This window comes from Trichechus manatus, unplaced genomic scaffold, assembly GCF_000243295.1.
Source record: "Trichechus manatus latirostris isolate Lorelei unplaced genomic scaffold, TriManLat1.0 scaffold00135, whole genome shotgun sequence".
Classification (NCBI taxonomy): Eukaryota; Metazoa; Chordata; class Mammalia; order Sirenia; family Trichechidae; genus Trichechus; species Trichechus manatus.
In genome coordinates, this window is record NW_004444071.1 from 5,684,108 (window position 1) to 5,706,009 (window position 21,902).

A 21,902-nucleotide genomic window follows, 5' to 3' on the forward strand; every position below is an offset into this window, starting at 1 on the left:
TGTCCAAGATCACACACTAACTAGTTCAAACCCCTGAGCGCTTAAAGATTACATGTGTCTACTCCATCCCCCAGTGCCTTGCTTCTCGGTATACTTCATCTGACGCATGTTTTTGTCCCTCCTCTAAGTTTTAATAAAGTTAAAACATTGGAAACTTTGCTGAATTTTTTTGAAATCATGGATACTAGGAATAAGGACCAGATTTCCTGAAGTTTAAACCTTTAAATGATTGGATGTCTAAATTACATGTACAGAGGAGACCATGACAGTGTGATTTCCCACCTGCCCTTTTGTCACAACGGCGCTTACGCTGCTCTTGATGGATGGCTTCTTCCAGGTGTAGTAGGGGAATGAGAGAAAGAAAACAGTGCTCCAGTCTTCCAGCAGCTTTCTCTCTGGGGAAAATAAACAAATAGAATGGCCCAGCCCTTTTTGTTGGTAGTTGTTTGTTGTTCAAGTATAAGATACATAAATTGAGCTCGTAAGTGCTACCGTAATATAAAGGAGTTTCTTTGTCTAATTTGTGTCTTATTTATTCTTCATTTGCACATCTTTCAAAAAACAAGACCAAACTAAACCAGTATACTGACCATTTTAGTTTTATATGAGAACTGATTTAGCAAACTCAGGTTGTAAGCAAGATGTCCCAAGTTAAGTAGTAAAATAATTTTCTAACTGTGGCAATGATATGGTATTAGGCCAAAGGTAGTTAATCAGAGTGACCAGTAGGTACCAAGGTAACTATGTGTCTCATAGTTGTTCTCTCTTATTTTATATTTTCTCTTTTGAAATCTAGCCAGCAGAGCATCTTCTTTTTACTTCTAATTCACTACTGAAGAACCCTTGCTTATTCCACAGGATATGCCCATAGACCTTGGAAAGTCTTTGCAAACTTTAGCCTACAATTGTAGCATGTACTTTTGTTTATTTGCTTGTTTGTGTGTGTGTGTGTTGTAGTTATTGTTTGTGCATGCACTCAAACACGTACTTTGTGGGGTTTTAGTTTTTTCTTTTCTTGTGTTAAATGTTTGCAAACATGAGTTTAAAGAGTTGCTAATAAAGAATTGGCTTAAAAAATATATATGTATATAGTGGATGGGGTGTTGATTTTTCTCACAAGACCAAATCTCATTTAAGTCGGTTGTTTTTCTTATCCTTGGAGAGATGTCTTTTTTTTTAAATAGACTTTATTTTTTAGAGCAGTCTTAGGTTTACAGAAAAATTGTGCAGAAAGTTCCCATATATCTTCCCCCACCACACACATATACACATCATTTCTCCTATTAACATCTTGCATCCTTATGGTACATTTGTTACAATTGAAGAACCAGTGTTGATACGTTATTATTAACTAAAGTCTGTAATTTACATTGAGGAGCCCTGGTGGCTCAGTGATTAAGCGCTTGGCTGCTAAGTGAAAGGTTAGCTATACAAACTCACCGACTATTCTGGTGGGACAAAGATGTGGCAGTCTGCTTCTATAAAGATTAAAAGCTTGAAAACCCTATGGGGAAGTCTGCTCTGTCTTACAGGGTCTCTATGAGTCAGAATCGATTGAGTCAGAATGGACTTGACGGCAACCAGTGTAGTTTACATTAACCAAAAACTAAACCCATTGCCATCGAGTCAATTCCAACTCATAGCGACCCTATGGGACAGAGTATAACTGCCCCATAGTGTTTCTAAGGAGCGCCTGGTAGATTTGAACTGCCAGCCTTTTGGTTAGCAGCTGCACTCTTACTCACTGTGCTACCAGGGTTCCATAGTTTACATTAGGGTTCACTTTTTGTGTTGTATAGTTTTATGGGTTTTGGCAAATACTTAATGTCTTGGGTCCACCATTACAGTATGATATAGAATAGTTATACTGCTCTGAAAATGCCTGTGCTCCATGTATTCATCCCTTCCTCTTCTCCCTAGCCCCCTGGCAACCATTGATCTTTTCACAGAATGTCAGAGAGTTGAAATCATATAGTATGTAGCTTTTGGGGGCTGGGTTCTTTCACTTAGCAAGTATGCATTTAAGATTCCACCATGTCTTTTTGTGGCTTGATGGCTCATTTCTTTTTATCACTAAATAATAATACTCCATTGTATGGATATACCACAGTTTATGCATTCACATATTGATGGACATCTTGGGTTGCTTCCAGGTTTTGGCGATTACGAATAAGGCTGCTGTACACGTTCATGTGCAAGTTTTTATGTGGACATAACACTTTCACCTCATTTATATGAATACTTAGGAGCACAATTGCTCAATCATATGGTAAACCTATGTTTAGCTTTGTAAGAAACTGCCAGACTGTCCTCCAAGAGAGGTGTACTCTTGAGCTATCTAAACTGGTCCCTACTTTGGCTTACGACCATATCATGAAGCTTTTTTGAAGTCACTTATCATATTCTGTATAATTAAAGTTACTATATGGCCTACAGTAATGCATCATTGTCAAACGTGTCTGCAGTTTTAACCACCCATAAATATAGCATGCATTCCAGAAGTGATCAAGAAACCTCAGAGTAGAAAAAATATAGCTGTCACACGGGGAGAGGGCTTAGCGACTGATGGGGCACAGGGAGAGCTTCCAGGGTGCTAACAGAAAATATGGAGAGGGCTTTTGGGTTTCAGGCATGTTCTGTTTTTTCATTAGTATGAAGGTAAAATGAACATGTTCCATTTGTGAAATTTTGTCAAGCTGTACAATTATGATCTGCGTCATTTTCTTTACATCTGTTATACTTCAATCAAAATTTAAAGTAAGTGTGCGTATGGGTATGTTGTGTTCACGCGTGCTCATAAAAAAACAAAAACCAAACCTGTTGCCGTCAAGTCGAAGGACAGAGTAGAACTGCCCCATAGGGTTTCCAAGAAGAGGTGCAAACTGCTGACCTTTTGGTTAGCAGCCAAACTCTTAACCACTGTGCAACGGGGGCTCCACGCGTGATCATACGGACGTACTAATCGCTAAGCCTGGTACTTTTACCAGGAGAATGGGATATGGCTCTCCTCTTGTCCAGATACTTTTGAATTAGTTCTTCTCCCTTGTTCATAGGAGATAGCAGAGTAAACAACTTAGAAGCAAACACATAGACATTAAGAAAAGAAGACAAATATTAATAACTACTAGGGCTTAGTAATATTGGGGGCCTTTAGAATAGTAGTCGTAAAAGCAGACTTCAATAATTGAGGCTCTTAATGGTGACTGCAAATCCTCAAGAACAATTAAATTAAACTGCTACTAAGGCTGGGGCATTTTAGAAACTTTCTACCAAGATCAGTTAAAACATAAGATTAAGTGTTTAAATGTGAACTTGATGTATTATAAAATTAAGTTACCCAAAAAACCCAAAACCTGTTGCCATCGAGTTGATTCTGACTCATAGCAACCCTGTAGGACAGAATAGAACTACCCCATAGGGTTTCCAAGGAGCGGCTGGTGAATTCGAACTGCCGATCTTTTGGTTAGCAACTGAAAGCTTAACTACTGCACCACCAGGGCCCCAGGTTAACCCAATACTGAAAAAAACAGAGGCATCATTGTACTGCCTTTTAGGGAGGTTCCTTTGATTAAGATGAATTTAATCAGGAATTCCATTTAATTCCACATTCCCAAGTCCTTCTGTATGTTCAGAGTTTTACTATAATGTGAAGTCACCTACAAACTAAATTTTGACTGTAAAGAGACATTAACATGCAAATTGCTACGCAAATGCAGACAGAGTTGGTGTGATCAGAGCCAGGTAGGCTAAAATAATTTAATGTTAGAACCAAAAGAAATGTTAGAAATTATCTGATGCAATCCTGACACTTTATAATGGAGGAAATTTAGGCTCAGAGAGGTTAAGCTAACTTCCCAAAGACACACAGCTAAGTTATGGCTGATTTACAACCAGAACTGAAGTATCCCCATTTGATGGTTCAGGACTCTGTCCACATTCACTGGGGCCTAGTTATTAAGAGCAGAGATATGGGATCAGACTGACTTAGGTTCAAATACCAGCTCTAGAATTCAGTAGTTGGGTGTGGCTCTGGGCCCCAGTGCCAGATCCTATCTTATGAGGAAAGACTGTCTGGGCATTAATTCAGAGGTACATATAAGGTGCTACATGGGAAGTAGCCTGAGAGAGCAGCTCCCTAAAACAGCTGAGGCAGGAGGATTACTGGAAGGCTTGATAACCTCTCTCAGCAGAAACAAACTGAGAAGTGGGAGGCCTGCATGGGGAAGACTTTCCCAAGATTTTCAGCCATTGCAGCCACTGGGCCTGAATGCCCAGTGGAATTGTACTTTCCTTCTGCCCATATAAGTCCCCTCCTCTTGGACCTGCAGGGGTGATTTGTGTGGCCTTTGGATGTTATCCCTTCTTTTAATGACCACTCTAAACATGCTGAGAATGGCTTGTCCTCCTAAGTCTCATTAAATTCTGGAGCGTAATCGTGGGCTTAATTTAATGCTGTTTGCAACTGACCAGCTGTAGACACCGGCCATCTAATGGAGATAGTAACAGGACTCACCTCAGAGGGCTGTCATGAGGATGAAAAGAGACAACGTATAGAAAAGCACATAGGAAGATACTTGACACACATTGGCACTTAACAAATGTTGCACGCAACTGTTGTTCAGCTACAGCCCACAAGTGGATTTGGTGATGTTGTCTGAGAACTTTGACCACTGTCTGCATTAGACATGTTTCTGTTTATTGCGTCTACTACTTAAAAACAATGGCTTTGGTAAAACCACTAGACAATCAAAAAAAAAGTTTATAAAGTATTTATCATTTAGGAATTGAATCTATTTGGGACTCTAACTGTTCACGTTTCATAAAGAGACAAATAGGTAGTTGAATCTTCCTGCTTCTTTCAAGCCTGGTCTTTAGGTCAGAAAACCTAAGATCAAGCTTAGGCTGCATCACTTAATAAGAGGTGTCAATGAATAAATGATCAGACTCCTCTTTAAAATTACATTGATGATAATACCTACTCATATGGTGGTCCTGAAGCACAAGTGGGAGAAATTGTGCGTAAAGAGGCCAAAAACGTGCCAGAGATGAACTCTAGAGAGTGGAAATCTTAAGGTGATTGTGTTTCTCTCTTTTCTCAGCTTTCATCTTGCTGCCGCAAAGGGACACGTGGAATGCCTCAGGGTCATGGTTACACATGGTGTGGATGTGACAGCCCAAGATACTGCCGGTATGTGGTTTTTATCTCTTAAGTCAACAGGCCAGCATGAGAATAGGTATCACAAAGGTGATACATATTCATCGTGGAAAATTTAGAAACTACAGCAAGGGAAAAGAAGAAAATGGAATCCCTTCTAATGACTAGGCTCTGGCACAGTTTCATGCATTTGCCTGTGCCTTTACAAGAGGGTTTTCATTTTATATGTGGTTAGTAAAGACTGTATACCTCTTATCCTCCATTTTTAATATTATTTTCTAAGATTATATGTATGAGCCAAGCAATAGTCCCTGATTTTTATGAATCATGGTGTGAGGTGATAAGTGGAGTGAGTTATTTAGTAGCTCATTTCATCAACAAGTTGAGATGGGCTCTGTGGACAGAAGCCATGGTCCTCATCTGGACCAATGCCTGTGGTTCTCAGCCTTCCATGTGCTTCAGTGCATCCGAATCACCTGGGAAGCTTGGAAGGAAGAAAGGAAGGCAAGGAGGAAAATAGGGAGGGAGGGAGAAGGAGAAGAATAAATAACACACATATACGCTCTCTCTCTCTCTCTCTCTCAGGCTCTGCCCTCTGAGATTCAGATTCATTTGTTCGGGAGGTAGCCAGTCATTGGTATGTTTTTAAAGCTGCCCAGGTGATACTAATTTGCAGCCAGTGTTGACAAATGATGAGCAAGGAAAACGAAGGGAAAAAATACCGAAGTCTTACCTTTCATAAACATTGCCTTATGGGAAGCAAGGGGGACAGATTACCCAATAAGCAAGGTACGCATGGGCTTAATTGTGCTTATTTACTAATCTGTAGTGCACGATTTCACTTCTTTTTCACAACTGTCAAAGATCTGGTGAAACCCATGTGAAGTTGTTCGCTACAGATTAGTAAGCAAACACAATTAAGCCGGTGCATACTTTGCTTTCTGTAAGCCAGTGTACACCAAGCTTACTGGTTAACCTGCCCCTGGGACAGAAGCCCTAGGGTCTCCAGCCTGGGGTTCTGCCACTACTGGCCACACCAAAGGACCAAAGCAACTACTGATGGCTCTTCCTTTCTCTATTGCACTTAAAATCTTTGGCATCTAACAGTTTTTTGTTAATTCATATTGGAATGTGAAATCAGTCTAACTCTGTAGTCTTTAGGCTTTTCATTAATTCATATAGGAGTCTCTTCCGTTCCAAAAAGAACCATTGACCTCCTCAGAGTAGTCATCTTGGGTGGCCCGTCGGTATTATGAATGTTATTATTACTCAAAATATGGTTGGAAAACTTTGTTTTCAAAGTCTGTGGCAGCTTTTTGTTTTGGTTTTAATATTCTTATTGATTGCATATTTGTATCCTTTGAGAATAGGTTTGTATTTTTAGGACAAGCCAAGAGCCACTTGAAGTCAAGTCAGGTAAATAAATGAGGTTGTGTCAAACTAGTAAAACCATTTTTAGTTAAAAATAAGGAGTGATTGAATTAGCAGAATGATTTTCTTGAGCAGTGCTGTAGAGAGTTGCAAAAATATTTTCAGAAATGGCAATGCCAGTAAAAGAATGAATAGTTTCGATAAGTGACTACCTTAAGGGAAATACTAATTTTTGTTGCATACAATTAGTTATTTTGTTTGTTTTTAAAGTTCATTGTTGCAAGGTGTGGGATCATCTTGCAGAAAGCAATTTGGTCTTTGTTGTTGGTTCTTCGGAGCTAGACCAACACCTGAGGTTAATGAACGGGGGCTGACCAAACCAAGGCGGGGGACCACCTGGGGCCTAATGTTGACTAAGCCTCAGGAACATGATGTAATCTATCATGGCCATGTGGTGAGGCTGATAAGATCCCTGAGTCCTCAGGAATGAGCTTACTGGTTGGTGACCATGCACAGGAGAGGGTAGCACGTCCCTCTGTGGGACATGGAAGCTCTGTGCTATGAGCCCTCCCAAGCCTCACCCTATGAGTCTCTTTATTTCTGTCTTTCTTGGTTGTAATAAGTCTGTATCTGTCAGTATGGTATACTGTCTTGGAATTCTGTGAGTCATTCTATTGCGTTAAACCCACAGGGGCAGTGAGAGCCAGCAGAGGCTGGGTTCTTCTGCCTATTTGGTAGTCTGAAAGAAGATGTCCTCCTAACGTGTGATCTCTGACCTAACTCTAGGTAGCTAGGGTTCAAGAAATGCTGCATGGACAGCTGGTCTGAAAGACGGTGTCCATCTAACTTGTGAGCTCTAACCCAGCTCTGCGTGGCTAGGGTCAGAGAGAGAGAGTGCCGTGTGAGCAGCTGGCGATGATGATGGAGAAGTAGGAAGTTGAGGACTGGATCCATCCCCACATTTGAGGGATTGGATTCATACTGATCCTTACCGTGCAGTTAGCAACAAAGGTAGGATTTACCCACTTTGCCCCTTGCTTAGTGCAGTTGTCATTACTTTAAAGTGATACCACATACACATAGAGCTATCTGATTGGCAGAAGTACTCCTAATGAGATGTAGTCCCTCTTAAGTAGAGGGGATTTTTACTGTAAGAAAATCGTAATCTAAAAGAATTAGCTTAGAGTAAATAAACTGGACCCTCTGAGAAGCAACACTGGAGGGGTTGCTGTGGAACCCACCCTGGGTGCTTCTCAGGGACAGTGGGAACTGCCACAGTCCTTTTTAACTCTGACTGAAATTGATGGGATCCATAGCACTTTTTTGCCCCAGGACATTATTCAGACATTCTGTGAGTTGGAAATGGCTCAAAGCTGCAGTCACTTCCCTTTCACCTAACATTTTTAGCAATGAAGTCAGCTCTTTGGGTCTAGGGCCTCCTTGTTCTCCTTTTGTCTGAATGAGGCACCACCTTCCTATTCTTTCTTTCTTTTTGAACATTTTATTGTGCTTTAGGTGGAAGTTAACAGTGAATTAGTTTCCCATTCAGTAATTCGTATACAAATTGTTCTGTGACATTGGCTGCAATTTCCACAATGTGTCAGCACTCTCCCAGTTTTCACCCTGGCTTCCTTCCCCGTTTCCATTCGTCAGGTTTCCCTGCCCCTTCTTGCCTTCTCATCTTTGCTTTTGGGCAGATGTTTCCCTTTGGATCTAGTAAGTTGATTGTTCTAAGAAGCACCTTCCTCACGGGTGTTATTGTTTATTTTATAGGCCTGTCTGTTATTTGGCTGGAAGGTGATCTGCTGGAGTGGCTTCAGTTCCACACTAGAAGGGAGTCATGAGGCTGTAGTCCTCGGGGGTTCCTTCAGTCCCTACCAGACCTATAAGTCTGGTCGTTTTTATAAATTTGGATTTTGTTCTACATTTTTCTCCTACTTAACCAGGACCTTCTATTGTTTTCCTGGTCAGAGTGGTCAGTAGTAGTAACTGGGCACCATTTAGTTCTTCTGGTCTCAGTCTAGTGGAGGCTGTGGTTCATGTGGTCCATTAGTTCTTCGGACTAATTGCTTCCTTAGGTCTTTGGTTTTCTTCACTTTTCTTTGTTCCAGACTGGAAGAGACCAATAGTTGTATCTTAGATGGCTGCTTGCAAGCTTTTAAGATGCTACTCACACAGTACGATACAGAACATTATCTTTATGAACTATATTATGCTAATTGACCTAGATGTCCCCCGAGGCTATGGTCCTATGTATATATGAATATACATGCAGCACATATAAATATGTATGTAGAAATATCCACAACTACGCATATGTATGTGCATGGGTGTACTCCCATATAACGTCCCACACCTATTTAGTATACGTATCTAGCTATGTATTCACTCATAAATCATTGTTTGTTATTACTATTGCAGGATTGTATATGCTGTTATATCTACTGTAGTTGCCCTTTATTCTTGAGAACCTCTCAGTGTCTTCCTTTGCCTTAGTCACATTTTGCTGACTTCCCTTGTATTGTGTATTGCCTTTCCCTTCACCAAAATTAATATATGTCTACTATCTAGTTAGTGATTCTCCCTCCCTTCCCCTTCCATTCTTGGTAACCATCAAAGAATGTTGCTTTCTGTGTGCAAACCTATTCCTGACTTTTTATAATAGTGGTCTCATACAATATTTGTCCTTTTGTCAGTGACTTATCTCACTCAGCATAATGTCCTCTAGATTCATCCATGTTGTGAGATGTTTCGTAGACTTATTATTCTTTATCATTAGATACTATTCCATTGTGTGTATGTACCACACTTTGTTTATCCATTCATCCGTTGATGGTTTCCTGTGATTTCTTGAAAGCATGTGAAGAGAAAACAGGAACAAAAGAAGGAAGAAGCTGCAGGAATGGAAATGTCTGTTGTGTTATCTACAACAACACTTCTCAATCATTATTCTGTCACAACAAACAAGATAAATGTTGATGACTTTTATGACCTATATCCTTCCTGTTAGCTGTAATGCCTACCCCCTATATTTCCCTCTCAAGAAAAACCAAAAAAAAAAAAAAAAAACCAAACCCACTGCCATCGAGTTGATTCAGACTCATAGCGACCCTGTAGGACCCTATATGGGTTTCCAAGGCCGTAAATCTTTACAGAAGCAGACTACCACATCTTTCTCCCATAGAACAACTGGTGGGTTTGAACCACTGACCTTTTGGCTGGCAACTGAGTACTTTAACCACTGTGCGACCCAGCCTCAAAAAAGCATATCAGAATGCAAGGAAAGGACAAAAACATTAGTCACCATTGGATGCCTCAGTAGTCATCATTAGTCTAAAACCTTTTTTTTTCTTTTTATGGTGATTAGGGGATAAATTAAACGGGTGAGCTTTTATAGGTGTTGTCTTTTCAGTTAACCTAGCTTAAAAACCAAAAACCAAACCAGTTGCTGACCAGTTGATTCTGACTTGTGGCAACCCCTGTGCTTCTAGTAGAAAGAACTGTGCTCCATAGGGTTTTCCATTGCTGTGACCTTTCAGAAGCATATCATCAGGCCTTTCTTCTGAGGCACCTCTAGGTGGATTTGAACTACCAACCTTTTGGTTAATAGCTAAGCATTTAACTGTGTGTGCTGCCTAGGGACTCCTTAAGCCTATTTTAACCAAAAAAAAAAACCAAACCCACTGCCGTTGAGTCGACTCCTACTCATAGCGACCCTGTAGAACAGAATAGAACTGCCCCAAGGAGTGGCTGGTGGATTTGAACTGTCAACCTTTTGGTTAGCAGCCACATGCTTAACTACTGTGCTACCAGGTCTCCCTGTTTTAGGTACTGCCAAATTATTTCCGAGATGTAGTCATCATCAATCCCAAGACCCAGTGAGAACTGGTACAAAAACCTGTTACCATAAATCATCGTGCCCAGTAGAGATTTTTGGAGAGACCCCCTTTCAAAATATATTGTCCTGGCCCTTTTTATTCTTTTCATCTATTAATGTAAGTCTATAGAATGGTAAAATTGATAACAGTTTCCTACCTTGCAAATAGTTGACTGGATTTGTTTAAGTTATAGAAGCAAAGAGTTTTCAAATTTTTTTTTTTTTTGAGCTATCTGTTATGGATCAAATTGTGTTTCAAATAAATATATGTGTTGTAAATCCAAAAAAATTGTGCTGTAAATCCTAACCTCTATACCTATGATTGGAGCCCAGGTTATGTAGTGGTTAAGAACATGGCTGCTAACCAAAAAGCTAGAAGTTCGAATCCACCGGGCAGCTACTTGGAAACCCTGTAGGGTCATTATGAGTGGGAATCCACTGGATGGCAAAAGGTTTTTTGTTTTATACCTGTGGATATAATCCTATTAGGGAATGGGTTTTCTTTGTTATGTTCATGAGGCAATATTAGTGTAGGGTGTGTCTCGAGTTAATCTCTTTTAAGATATAACGGCAGCAGAGATGGGGGAAGACAGATGCCATACCACATGAAGATCGCCAAGGAACCAAGGACCTTCCCCTAGAGCCAACAGAGAGAGAGCTTTTCTCTAGAGCCAGCGCCCTGAGTTCAGACTTCTAGCCTCCTAAATTGTGAGAAAATAAATTTCTGTTTGTTAAAGCCACCCACTTGTGGTGTTTCTGTTATAGCAGCACGAGGTAGCTAAGACACTATCCTTCCACATGAAACTCTTGGAAATCTGACCAGAGATTTGTTATGGATACTTTACAAACAATCTTATGGCAAACCACTGTCAGAAGATAGGGCTGGTGGGTATAGTTGTATTACAATATCAACCATCATATCCTTTTGGGCGGCCTTTGAGGCTTCAATGAGATGATACATTCTGGCATATTAGCACAGTATGTGCTCACTGCATTTGGCTACTGCATGATTACAGTTATTACTAGTTCAACCAGACTACCTTTGTTCTGTTTTACACACTGGGCTTTTGGAAAGGTTGCATTTCTTTTTAAAAAAAAAAAAAAAAAAAGTTTTGATAACTATCACCAAGCCAACTGCTCTCAATTTATCAATCAGAAAAAGGAAACGCGAAGATTTGCAGACTATCATGACTTATGTTTTTTGTTTTGAGGGTTTTCCACCATTTCTTAATTTCTTGTTTGCCGAACAGCACCACAGGCACATATAAATCAGATGGCACAGTCAGCCACCAAGCTCTCTGTACCGTCTCTGAACTGGGCCTATGTTATTTATCCATCATCTTCAGTTGGTTTGCTTGCTCTTGCTCTTCGCTTATACAAGAATTGTGGTTTCTGTTTCTTTAGAGTAAACACTTCTCCTGGACAAACAGTAAAATCAATGCTTCTACTGCTGTATTCCTGTAGGAATTTAGTAATATTTATTGAATAAGTGAGAGCATTTTGGTAGTAAAAAATGGGGGTGGGGGGAAGTATAAGACTGAGTTACTCATTTATTGTTAACAAGCATTGATATCCAAGGCTTGTTATATTTAAAATGTTTCTTTAAATATATTCTGCATTCTGAAATTCTGATTTTTAAGAAAATGTTTTAAACCTTCTTATCTAATTGAGTGCCAGTTAATTATCTTTATTTTTCTAAATGCTTCTCTATTATGATCTCAAACTATGATTTTTCAAACTTTGGCCTTTTGGTATATTTTTAGCCATATCTTTGTATCCTAAGACTACGTTGATTTTAAACATTTTCCTTTGTACTCAAAGTATTTTCTAAGTCTCATAATTAATACCTCTATTACAGTAGTTATTTCTTCCCTGTTTTCTCCAGAGATCTTAAAAATTGAATACAGAGTCATTGTCTGAGGTAGTTTGAAGGAAGATACCCTGTGTCTGGGGCTTCTGGGCCATCCTACTTTGAAAACACCTGTAATAGTCCAAGACTCTTGACTTATTAGTAAACCAGTTGCCATTGAGTTGATTCTGACTTGTGGTGACCCCATATGTGTCAGAGTAAAACTGTGTTCCATGAGATTTTCAATGAAGTTTTCGGAAGTAGATTGCCAGACATTTCTTTACGAGGTGTCTCTGGGTAGATTCAAACCTCCAACCTATCGGTTAGCTGTCAAGCATGATAACTATTTGTACCACTCAGGGACTCTTGCTTATAAATAGTACTGGCCTTTTACTTGCAAACAAAATTCTGCTGGAATGCACTTGAATTAGGGTTGCCCTTGTTATTTGCCTATAGGGAAATTGCTTCATGATATTCTAGACAGATCCACAGTTGTATGGGAGCCAGACTTATGCATTGTCTCATTACAGTGAGATTCTGTCACTAATAAAATACATTCTCTCTAGAATGTTTTGCATTTGGAGAGGGAATTTTGTTTTAATGTTAGTGAGAGACATCTCTCTTCAGTGTAATAGTGTCCAGGGACGATGTGTCAGTTGGATTTTGAGACTATTTTAAGTGAAAAATACTTCTCTGCTGCTGGTTAGGAAAACACATCCCAGAGCCAGCAAATAAAAGAAGCTTGCTTCTCTAAAAGTACAGTGCTCACTTCCAGGTATGACTGGAAAACTTGAAGTGAAATGGAAAACCTGTTATTTATTTTATGATAAGTTTTTTAAATCCCCCTACCGTGTTGTCTTTGGAGAACTTTGCTTTTTTCAAATGGGGGCTGTTTAGGTAGAACAGCTTTTGTCCATGGCATAGACAAAAACTAATGCGTCGCATGCAGGGCATAAACAGTCTCCAACTTACAATCAGGATGTGTTCCAAAAGTTCATTTGTAAAGCCTTTGTTTAAAACTCCACTTCTGCTTGTCCTTAGAACCAGTGGGATAATGATGGCCAATGTGCCAAGCTAGCCCACCAACGCCTACTTCATCCATAATGTAACTGAACTCCTACTGTTAAGTGTTATGCATCCTGGAAGGAGGGGATCTCATAGAGTATAAGAGGGAAGAGAAAGTAAAGATCTTTGTCTTCCCGGGATCCCTTTTGCCTCATTTCCTAATCTAGGCAGCTTTTTCCTTTTAGGAGGGGTTGGGAGGATTCCTGCCTCTCCTAGTTCTGCCCACTCTAAAGAACTCCCCTCACATATATCTTTTAGATCTCTCAGTACAGCTGATCCCAGAAAAGAGGAAGTCTGATAATTCAATGCTACACTTGCTTTTGTGCAGCTCACTGTGGTCTTTGTTGTTCTGACTCATGGCGACCCCATGTGTGCAGAGTAGAACTGCTCCACAGGATTTTCAAGAAGCAGATTGCCAGGCCTGTCTTATGAGATGCCTTTGGGTGGGTTCGAACTGCCAACCCTTTGAATAGTAGTTGTTCGCTTAACTGTTTGCACCATCCAGGAAACTCCTCACTGTGGATTATAACCCTTTAATTTAAAAATATTTTGTTTCCTAGCCATATGATTCTCTAATTAGTGGATTTCCAGTCCATGTTAGAGAGTGAAAATAATTCAGAAAGGAGAAATGGTATTTTGGGACTGGGCCGCTATACCAAAGAAATTGTTCCTCTAAGCCGATGATTCTCAACTGGGGGTGGTTTTGCCTGTTCTCTCAGGTAACATTTGGCAATATCTGAAGACCGTTTTGATTGTGACAACTAGACGTCTAGTGAGTAGAGGCCAGGGATGCTGCTTTACGTCTTAAAATGCACAGAACAGCCCCTACAGCAAAGAATTATGCAGCTTAAAATGTCAACAGCACTGAAGCTGAGGAACGATGCTTTAAGCGTGTCCCATACTGTTTACACATGTTGCATGAGTGAGGGGCTGGAGGAGTATCTTGGTTACATAGTTTGGGAAATGCAGGATTTAAGAGCTTACTAGGTGTATTGGGTCGACTGGTCGTGGTAGCTTTGGTTCTCAGGGATGGGAACCCAACCCCAGCTATTTGAAATTAACATACCTTCTGCTGCAAATTGGAGTCCCTGGGTGGTGCATATGGCTGACATGCTCACAGCTAACCAAAAAGTTGTCTGTTGGAGTCCACCTAAAGGCATCTGGGAAGAAAGGCCTAGTAATCTACTTCTCAAAAATCAGTGATTGAAAATTCTATGGAGCACAGTTCTCTGACACACATGGGGTTTCCATGAGTCTCAGTTGGCTGGGCAGCAACTGGTTTGGGTTCTGCCTCAAATTAACAAGTATTTATTGAGACCCTACTGTGTGCCACTGTGTTGTAGGCTCTAGGGATACAGCAAAGAACAAGAAAGGCAACAATTCTTGTCCTCATTGAGTTTACATTCTAGTGGGGAGAGAAAAACAACTACGTAATGTGCGTATGTGTAGAGAGAGACTTGAGAAGGAAATGTTAGAAGGTGCTAGGTGCTATGAAGGCAAAAAGAAATCAAACAGGGAGTGGAAATGAAAGGGTAGGGGAGAAATTGGACTTTTAAATAGGAAGGTCAGAAAAGGCATCACCCAGAAGGTGATATTTCAAGAGGAGAGAGAGCTGGCTGTTTGGTTATCCTAGGGGAAGAAATCCAGGCTAGGCGAAGGGTAATTGAAGAGGCCCTGAGGTCTGTTAGCCACACTTCTGCCCTTTAGGCTGCCCCTAAACCCTTCTTCCATAGAAATTCTGTAGGCTCATGGTGACCCCATGTGTGTCAGAGTAGAACTGTTCCATAGGGTTTTCAATGGCTGATTTTTCAGGAGTAGATTGCCAAGCCTTTCTTCTGAGGCCCCTCTGAGTGGACTTGAACCTCTAACCTTTTGGTTAGCAGCCAAGTGCATTAACCATTTGTACCACCCAGGGTTTCCAAGTATAGCATTAGGATTTCCTAAATTTGACCACAGAAATGTCAAAGCCATCACGTTGGAGTCATGGTCTATGAGGGAAACTTAAGGAAATGCTACTTTAATAGTGCTTTGTTGTTGTTGCAACTCTTTTCCCTCTACAGATGAACTTTGAGAATCTGAAAACTCCAGGTAATTTCCATCCAGGGGCTAGAATACATTTGGAGGAGGGAAAAATGAGAGGTCCAAAGTAGGGATTTAAGCATGTAGCTCTTTGGAATATTCTCTACTGCTTTGTGGGCTAGGCTGCCTTTATTGGGTTCCTAGGCATGGGGTGACGCAGTGATTAAGAGCTATGGCTGCTAACCAGAAGGTCAGCAGTTTGAATCTACCAGCTGCTCCCTAGAAACCCTATGGGGCACTTCTGTTCTGTCCTGTTGGGTTGCTATGAGTCGGAATTGACTTGATGGCAACAGGTTAGGTGTGGGGTAGCCATATCTGGTGTGACTGTCACGAATGGGACATTTGGCATATTGACAGCTGAAAGCAGAACTTACAGGCTGTGTATCAGGACTTCACCACAGGCCTCTAGCCTAGGGCTTAATTACACTTCAGGAGAGTGGCACTTGGGGTGGTCTGTGAATGTTATCTGGTGGGTGGGGTGCACTGTGCTCTCCCCACTTTTGTGACACTGAACTTGCCAGATAAGGATTGGAAGCCTTACTCTGAAGAGCAACAATTCCGTCTTTGTTGGAGAACAGTTTATTTCCGCATACTTGTCTTCATTATGGAGATAAGAAAGATTAAAAATGTGTGGCCTTCTTTTCCAATTTTCTTTTTTGAACCCATTTAGGACACAGCGCTCTGCACCTCGCAGCCAAGAACAGCCACCATGAGTGCATCAAGAAGCTCCTTCAGGTAAAGTGGTGACAAGTCAAACTTACAAATGTGTCATTTTTTAAATTTTAAAGTAGCCTTATCTCTGAAAGAAGAAGTGCCCCCTCCTCACCATGCACACTGCTTTAAATACTAACCCAGAATCTTGTCTTTCCCAAGAAGCTTCAGTATTGCAATGATAGCCAAGGAGAAGATTGTTTCCATAGCAGCTCACCTGGCAGGGAAGAGGATCCTAAGCAAAATTTGGTTTGTCTTCCTGGGATCCAGCCTTTTCCTCCCCTTTATTCAGCTCTTCTTTTTATTTTCTGAAAGACTGTACCTTCTAAATAAGACCGTTTTTCAATATCTTCTTCCAGGCTGTTGAGGGACTTTGGTGACTACTGCCTTATCTTTCTGTCATTCTCTCTTTAAATCATTAGTAGAATGCAGCTCCCTTTGAGAAGCAAAATCCAACCACTATTTCCTTGCATGTAACTTGATGAACTTGTAGTTCTTGGGTTTTGTTTAAGTTCTTGGTTTTATTCTTCTTTATAATTTTAAGCCAACTCCCTGGTTTAATATCCTTGCCTGGAAGTTTATAATGATCTCTGAAAATGACAGCTTTTGTAAAATTTTTGAAGATGAATATTTCTTGAACTCCCAATCCAGTGACCCCGGGCTGTTGCCAGGCAAAATGCAAGCCGGCTGTTTTGAGGAACAGCATCGAGCCATAAAATATGTGTTCGGAGGATTGTCTGTTTTGTTAACTGTTGTCTCAGCCTTCCTGAGCACTGTTTGAGACAGCATCTTGCACTAATTTGGCTTTGCAATTCTAATGTAGAAATGTGGTCACATTCTTCAACTTGTCATGCTCTGTTGATCACACAGCTTCTTGTCTTGCATTACATGATGCAAGCTACCACCAGTGCCAGGAATGCGTAACCTTAGCAGCTCTTTGAAGCTAAATTCAAGACCAATAGATGCACTCCTGTGATGTTGCATTATGTGACTTCCTCCTGAAGACAATGAAAATAGAACTTTCCTTATCTGCTTCCTCTGGGACCCTGCGCTTTGGGTAGATGACAACTTTGACTTGCCTAAGTGCCCTGCCTCCACACCCTCTGTTTGGCCTCGATTATTTATTTGTGTTTTAAATCTCCAATCCTATCCCGGCTTGGCTCTCCGGACTTTGCATCTGGCTCTGATTTGAAGGAAGACTTAACCTGACAAGCTGGAAATCCTCATGGGCAAGGACCAGCTATTCTAGCCTCTGATGTAATTTTATATCTGGTTATGCAAATGGATTGGTTTTTCTCTGGAATCTTTGAAGCTCTTAAACAGTTCCTTGTCCTGTTCTAAAATTAGGCCAAAGCATGGTAAATCAGAACTTGATCTCTGTTCTTCTTACCACTGAAGGGCAGACATTCCATTCTAAGGTTGCCTCTTCTCGCCTCCCCTAATTTCCAAACAGTCGGAACGCTGGTCTTGTCTCCAGGGAGTTGTTAAAACCTCAGCCTTCGATGCCCTCCTAGCAGGCTGCTTTCCTCAGGTCTCATGGCTCTCTGGTCAGTTCTTCCCCTCTTGCCCTGGCAGCGCAGGCCCTCTGTGTTGTCAGCCCCCATTATCTCCTGCTAGTCTTCACCCTGGAGTCCCTGGGTGGCACAAATGGTTAAGTGCTCAGCTGTGTTAAAACAAAATCGTATAAGCAAATAATATAAATTGATTGGCAATTTATTTAATATACAGTTTGGAAATCGGGCAACACTTCCAAGAGTCGAAGTTTTCAAAAAATGAAAGAACTTCCAAAAAACTCTTAGATGCCATTTTAATGATGTTGCCATGGAAACAGGGTAGGACAGAATTTTCGTAATAACAGTGCACCCTAAAACACAGCTTTGAGTCCAACCCTGGAGTTTCTGTTTCCCAAAACTAACTGAATTCTTCAAAAGAACACAGTGCTCAAGGCAAAACGGTTGTTATAATTAGCAACACTATTCTTTGACTTAAAGGTGATTTTTAGGAGACTTGTCTGCTCAAGTCTCAAAGTTTCAAAAGAAAACCTCAAGGCAGTGGCCTGGGTGGGCCACCCCCACCTCTATGGAACCCAGAAATCTGAATTCCCGGAGAATTAAAACTCTGTTTCTCAACTACGAACCACAGGTGCCTCGGAAGACAGATCTGGTGATCTGCTTCTGAAAGGTCACAGCCTGGAAAACCCTATGGAGCAGTTCTACCCTGTAACACATGGGGTTGCCATGAGTCAGAATCAGTTCACTGGCAACTAACAAGAGCAACCCCTTACCCCACGCCCTCTGCATTTACTGAGCTTTCTGGGCCTTTGCGCTTACTATCTGTCTGCTGGAGAGAGGGCTACCATTTTAAAGTTCTACTTTCTCAAGGCAATGAGCACAAATAAAGTCTTGGGAGAGTCTTAAAATTCAAATGAACTCTCTCTCCTCTGATAGCCACTATTCCCCCCACCCTTTCTCCTAGCAAGTATTTCCAGGGTACCATAAGTGTTCAGCTGCTGACCAAAAAGTCAGTTCGAATCCACGATCCACTTCTCAGAAACCCCAAGGGGCAGTTCTACTCTGTCCTATAGGGTCACTATGAGTCAGAATCGACTTGGCGGCAACGGTCTCTCAAGAAGCCCTGGCTGTAGCTTCTGTTAATGTAATGGTGAGGCCAAAACCGTTTGGAGCCCTGGTGGTATAGTGGTTGAGAGCTATGGCTGCTAACCAAAAGGTCAGCAGTTCAAATTCACCAGCTGCTGCTTGGAAACCCTATGGGACAGTTCTACTCTGCCCTATAGGGTCGCTATGAGTCGGAATCAACTCAGCGCAGTGGGTATGGTGTGGGTATGTATTGTGTCAGGCATTGAGCATATACTTACAAACAACATAGCCTCTGTCCCAGAGACATAGAGGCCAAAGTTTATTTGCGGTTACCAGAGGTGGGAAGGAGAGGGAAAAGAGAGGTATAGCTTAAGGAGTACTAAGTTTCTATTAAGGGTAATGAAAAAAATTAGAAATAGTGATAGTGATGATGGTTGTACAACATGGTGAACACAATGTCACTGAATTGTACACACACAAAAAAGTGGTTGAAATGGCAAATGTGTTGTGTATATTCACCACAATTTAAAAAAAAAAGGTAAAAAAAAGCCCCTATCCTTGTGGAGTTCGTAATCTGGTTAAAAAAAAAAAAAGGTTACAAATTGCATAGCACTAAGACAGAAACTCTGTCCTTGTGAGAGGGTCATGCGCAGGGCAAGCCTCACTGAGGAGGGGCATTTAGGCTCACTGTGAAGGATGCAGAGAGCCAAGGGGAAGGCATTCTAAGAGATGGGACAGCAAGTGCAAATGTCTGGGGTAGGAAAGGCACTGGTCAAGGAAGGAAAGGAAGCCAAATAGTGGGCCTGGGGCATGCAAGTGAGGAGGAGCAGGGCTTGGAATGCAGAGACTGGGTTACTTGGGGCTGGTAGTCACGATAAAAAAAATGAAAAACCAAACCTGTTGCCACCTAGTCGATTGTAACTCATAGTGACGCTATAGTACAGAGTAGAACTGGGTTTCCAGAGTAGGGTTTCTAAGGAGTGGCTGGTGGATTCGAACTGCCGACCTTTTGGTTAGCAGCCGTAGCACTTAACCACTGCACCACCAGGGCTCCAAGTGCCATGGGTACCTGTGAAGGACTTTTAAGCAGGGAGTGACACTCGAAGTTAAAGAAGATCACTGAAGTTGTTGTACAGAGAATTGATTAAAGGGCAAAGAGTGGAACTGAGGATACCTGTCAGGAGGTGATCACAGCCATCCAGGTGAAAAAGTGCTAGCTTTGACTAGGGTGGTGGTAGCGGAGAAAGGGAGAAGAAGGAAGATTGGGGGTACCTGTTGGAGAAAGAATTGACAGGACCAGTGGTAGATATGGGAGGAGGTGAAGAAGAAGAAATCAAAGATGACTCAGTGGTTCCTGGCTTGTTGACAGGATTGATGATGGTGCTGTTGACAGGGGCAGAGGCTGGATGTGAGGGGAGAAACCAGGTTTTGGCTCTGCTGTGTTTGAGGTGCTTGTGAGACATCACGGGGGAGATGTGTACGCAGCAGTGGGTTATTAAGCCAGGTGCTCAGTTAAGAACGTAGGCTGTAGCCCAGTCTGTCTGGGTTCGAATCGTAGCTTTGCTGCTTACTGTGAAGTGGGCAAATTACTTCTTTACGCCTCACTTTCTTTGTGTGAAAATGGAGTACCTAACAAGGGTTGTTAACTGTGTTAAAGGAATTCTTTCAACAGTGTCTGGTACATAATAGCTAATACTTATTATATAACGCTTATTATTATTGTTAAGATATACATTTGTGAGTTATCAGCTTCTAGATGGTATTTCAAACTATGGATGCAGATGAGCTCACTAAGAAAGAGGGCTTGGAGAGCGAGGAGGCAGGGTTCCAGGACTCAACACTAAGGAACCCCCCTTCCCAAGGTTTTATGTTTGGTACATTTGGCTAGAAACCCCTGGGTGGTGCAAATGGTTAATGCACTCGACTGCTAACTGAAAGGTGCCTTGGAAGAAAGGCCTGTTGATCTACTTCTGTAAAATCAGCCATTGAAAAGCCTACGGAGCACAGTTCAACTCTGACACACGTGGGGTCACCGTGAGTTGGAGTCAAATCAATGGCAACTGGAGGAGGAGGGGCCAGAGCAGTGGGAGGAAAACCAGGATAGGATGGGCCTGAGCTCTAGGAGTGAGAGAAGGGAGCGCTTGGAGGAAAGGGTGTGGATTGCAGCTGAGAGGTTGGTGAAAGGAGGACAAAAGTTTCATTGTCCTTGGAAACATGATGGTTGTCGGTGACCTTGACTGGGGCCAACTCTGTGGAGTCTTGAGGGCAGAGACCAACTGCAGTGGGGTTAGGAGTGAATGGGAGGTGGAGACATGTATATCGTGTGGACAGTTCTTAAGAGAAAGTTGGTTTTGTGAAAGGGAACAGAGCATTATAGCAGGAAATGGGAGAGAATGTGGGATCAAGATGGGAACTCATAGAACATGTTTGTTGGCTGGTGGGAATGATCCAGTAGAGATGGAGAAAATGATGAAATAGAGGAGGGGACAACTGAAGCAGCAAAGGTGTGACAGTTTGACTGTGTGTTGATTACTTGGAGACGTGTCTCCCTTGGTCCCAATAAGAGACTGTGAACACCTATAGTGCAGCAACTGGGGCTTGTTGTTTGTATATTCTCCCTAATAGATAGCATCATGGCTTGCAGGAAAAAAGATGAACTGAATAGAATGTGTGCAGCTTATTTTACTATACGTGTTTATATATTTTTGTCTTGCAGTCTAAATGTCCAGCCGAGAGTATTGATGGCTCTGGGAAAACAGCTTTACATTATGCAGGTAACTTTCATTCCGTTATTTGTCTTCTTCTGTCATAAGAAAAATTAACTTTTTATTTTCCTATTCAAGCTGTTAACCTTACTATACTATTCCTGGTACCATTCTCTGTCATCATTCCTAGGCATTCCCATTTTACTCAGTTAAAACGTCTGAAGTTTTACCAAGGAATTGAGCTAGTGGTAGAGCCCATCTTCATCACCAACTGTATCAAACCAGTTCTGAGAGGCTGAGATCACCCACTTTTGATGCAATATTGTGTAGTGGATAACACATCCCATTCCATATGCCAGCTGCATCGTTTGGAAATCTCAACTTCCCATCCCTGGTCATTCCAGAGCCCGGCTGCTCCCTGCAGCCCTTTCTCTCTCATCCCCATTCACCCAGGGCTAGGTCAGCAGGCACTGGCACCTTTTCTGTTTCTTAG

The 21,902-nt window shown here is 41.6% G+C and overlaps 1 protein-coding gene across 4 annotated transcripts in view; it reads left to right on the forward strand.

Annotated features, from left to right (window-relative positions):
- RAI14 (retinoic acid induced 14) overlaps positions 1–21,902 on the forward strand; it is a 206,000-nt gene that overhangs the window by 145,234 nt on the left and 38,864 nt on the right. For 3 of the 4 annotated variants that reach the window (XM_004385237.1, XM_023739492.1, XM_023739493.1), the window contains exons 4-6: positions 5,100–5,188; positions 16,067–16,131; positions 21,421–21,478. In XM_004385237.1, the coding sequence (XP_004385294.1) occupies positions 5,100–5,188; positions 16,067–16,131; positions 21,421–21,478 (212 nt within the window). Of the gene's footprint in view, positions 1–4,981; positions 5,189–16,066; positions 16,132–21,420; positions 21,479–21,902 lie in introns of those variants that run through there. The other variant, XM_023739494.1, reaches the window with a different exon arrangement.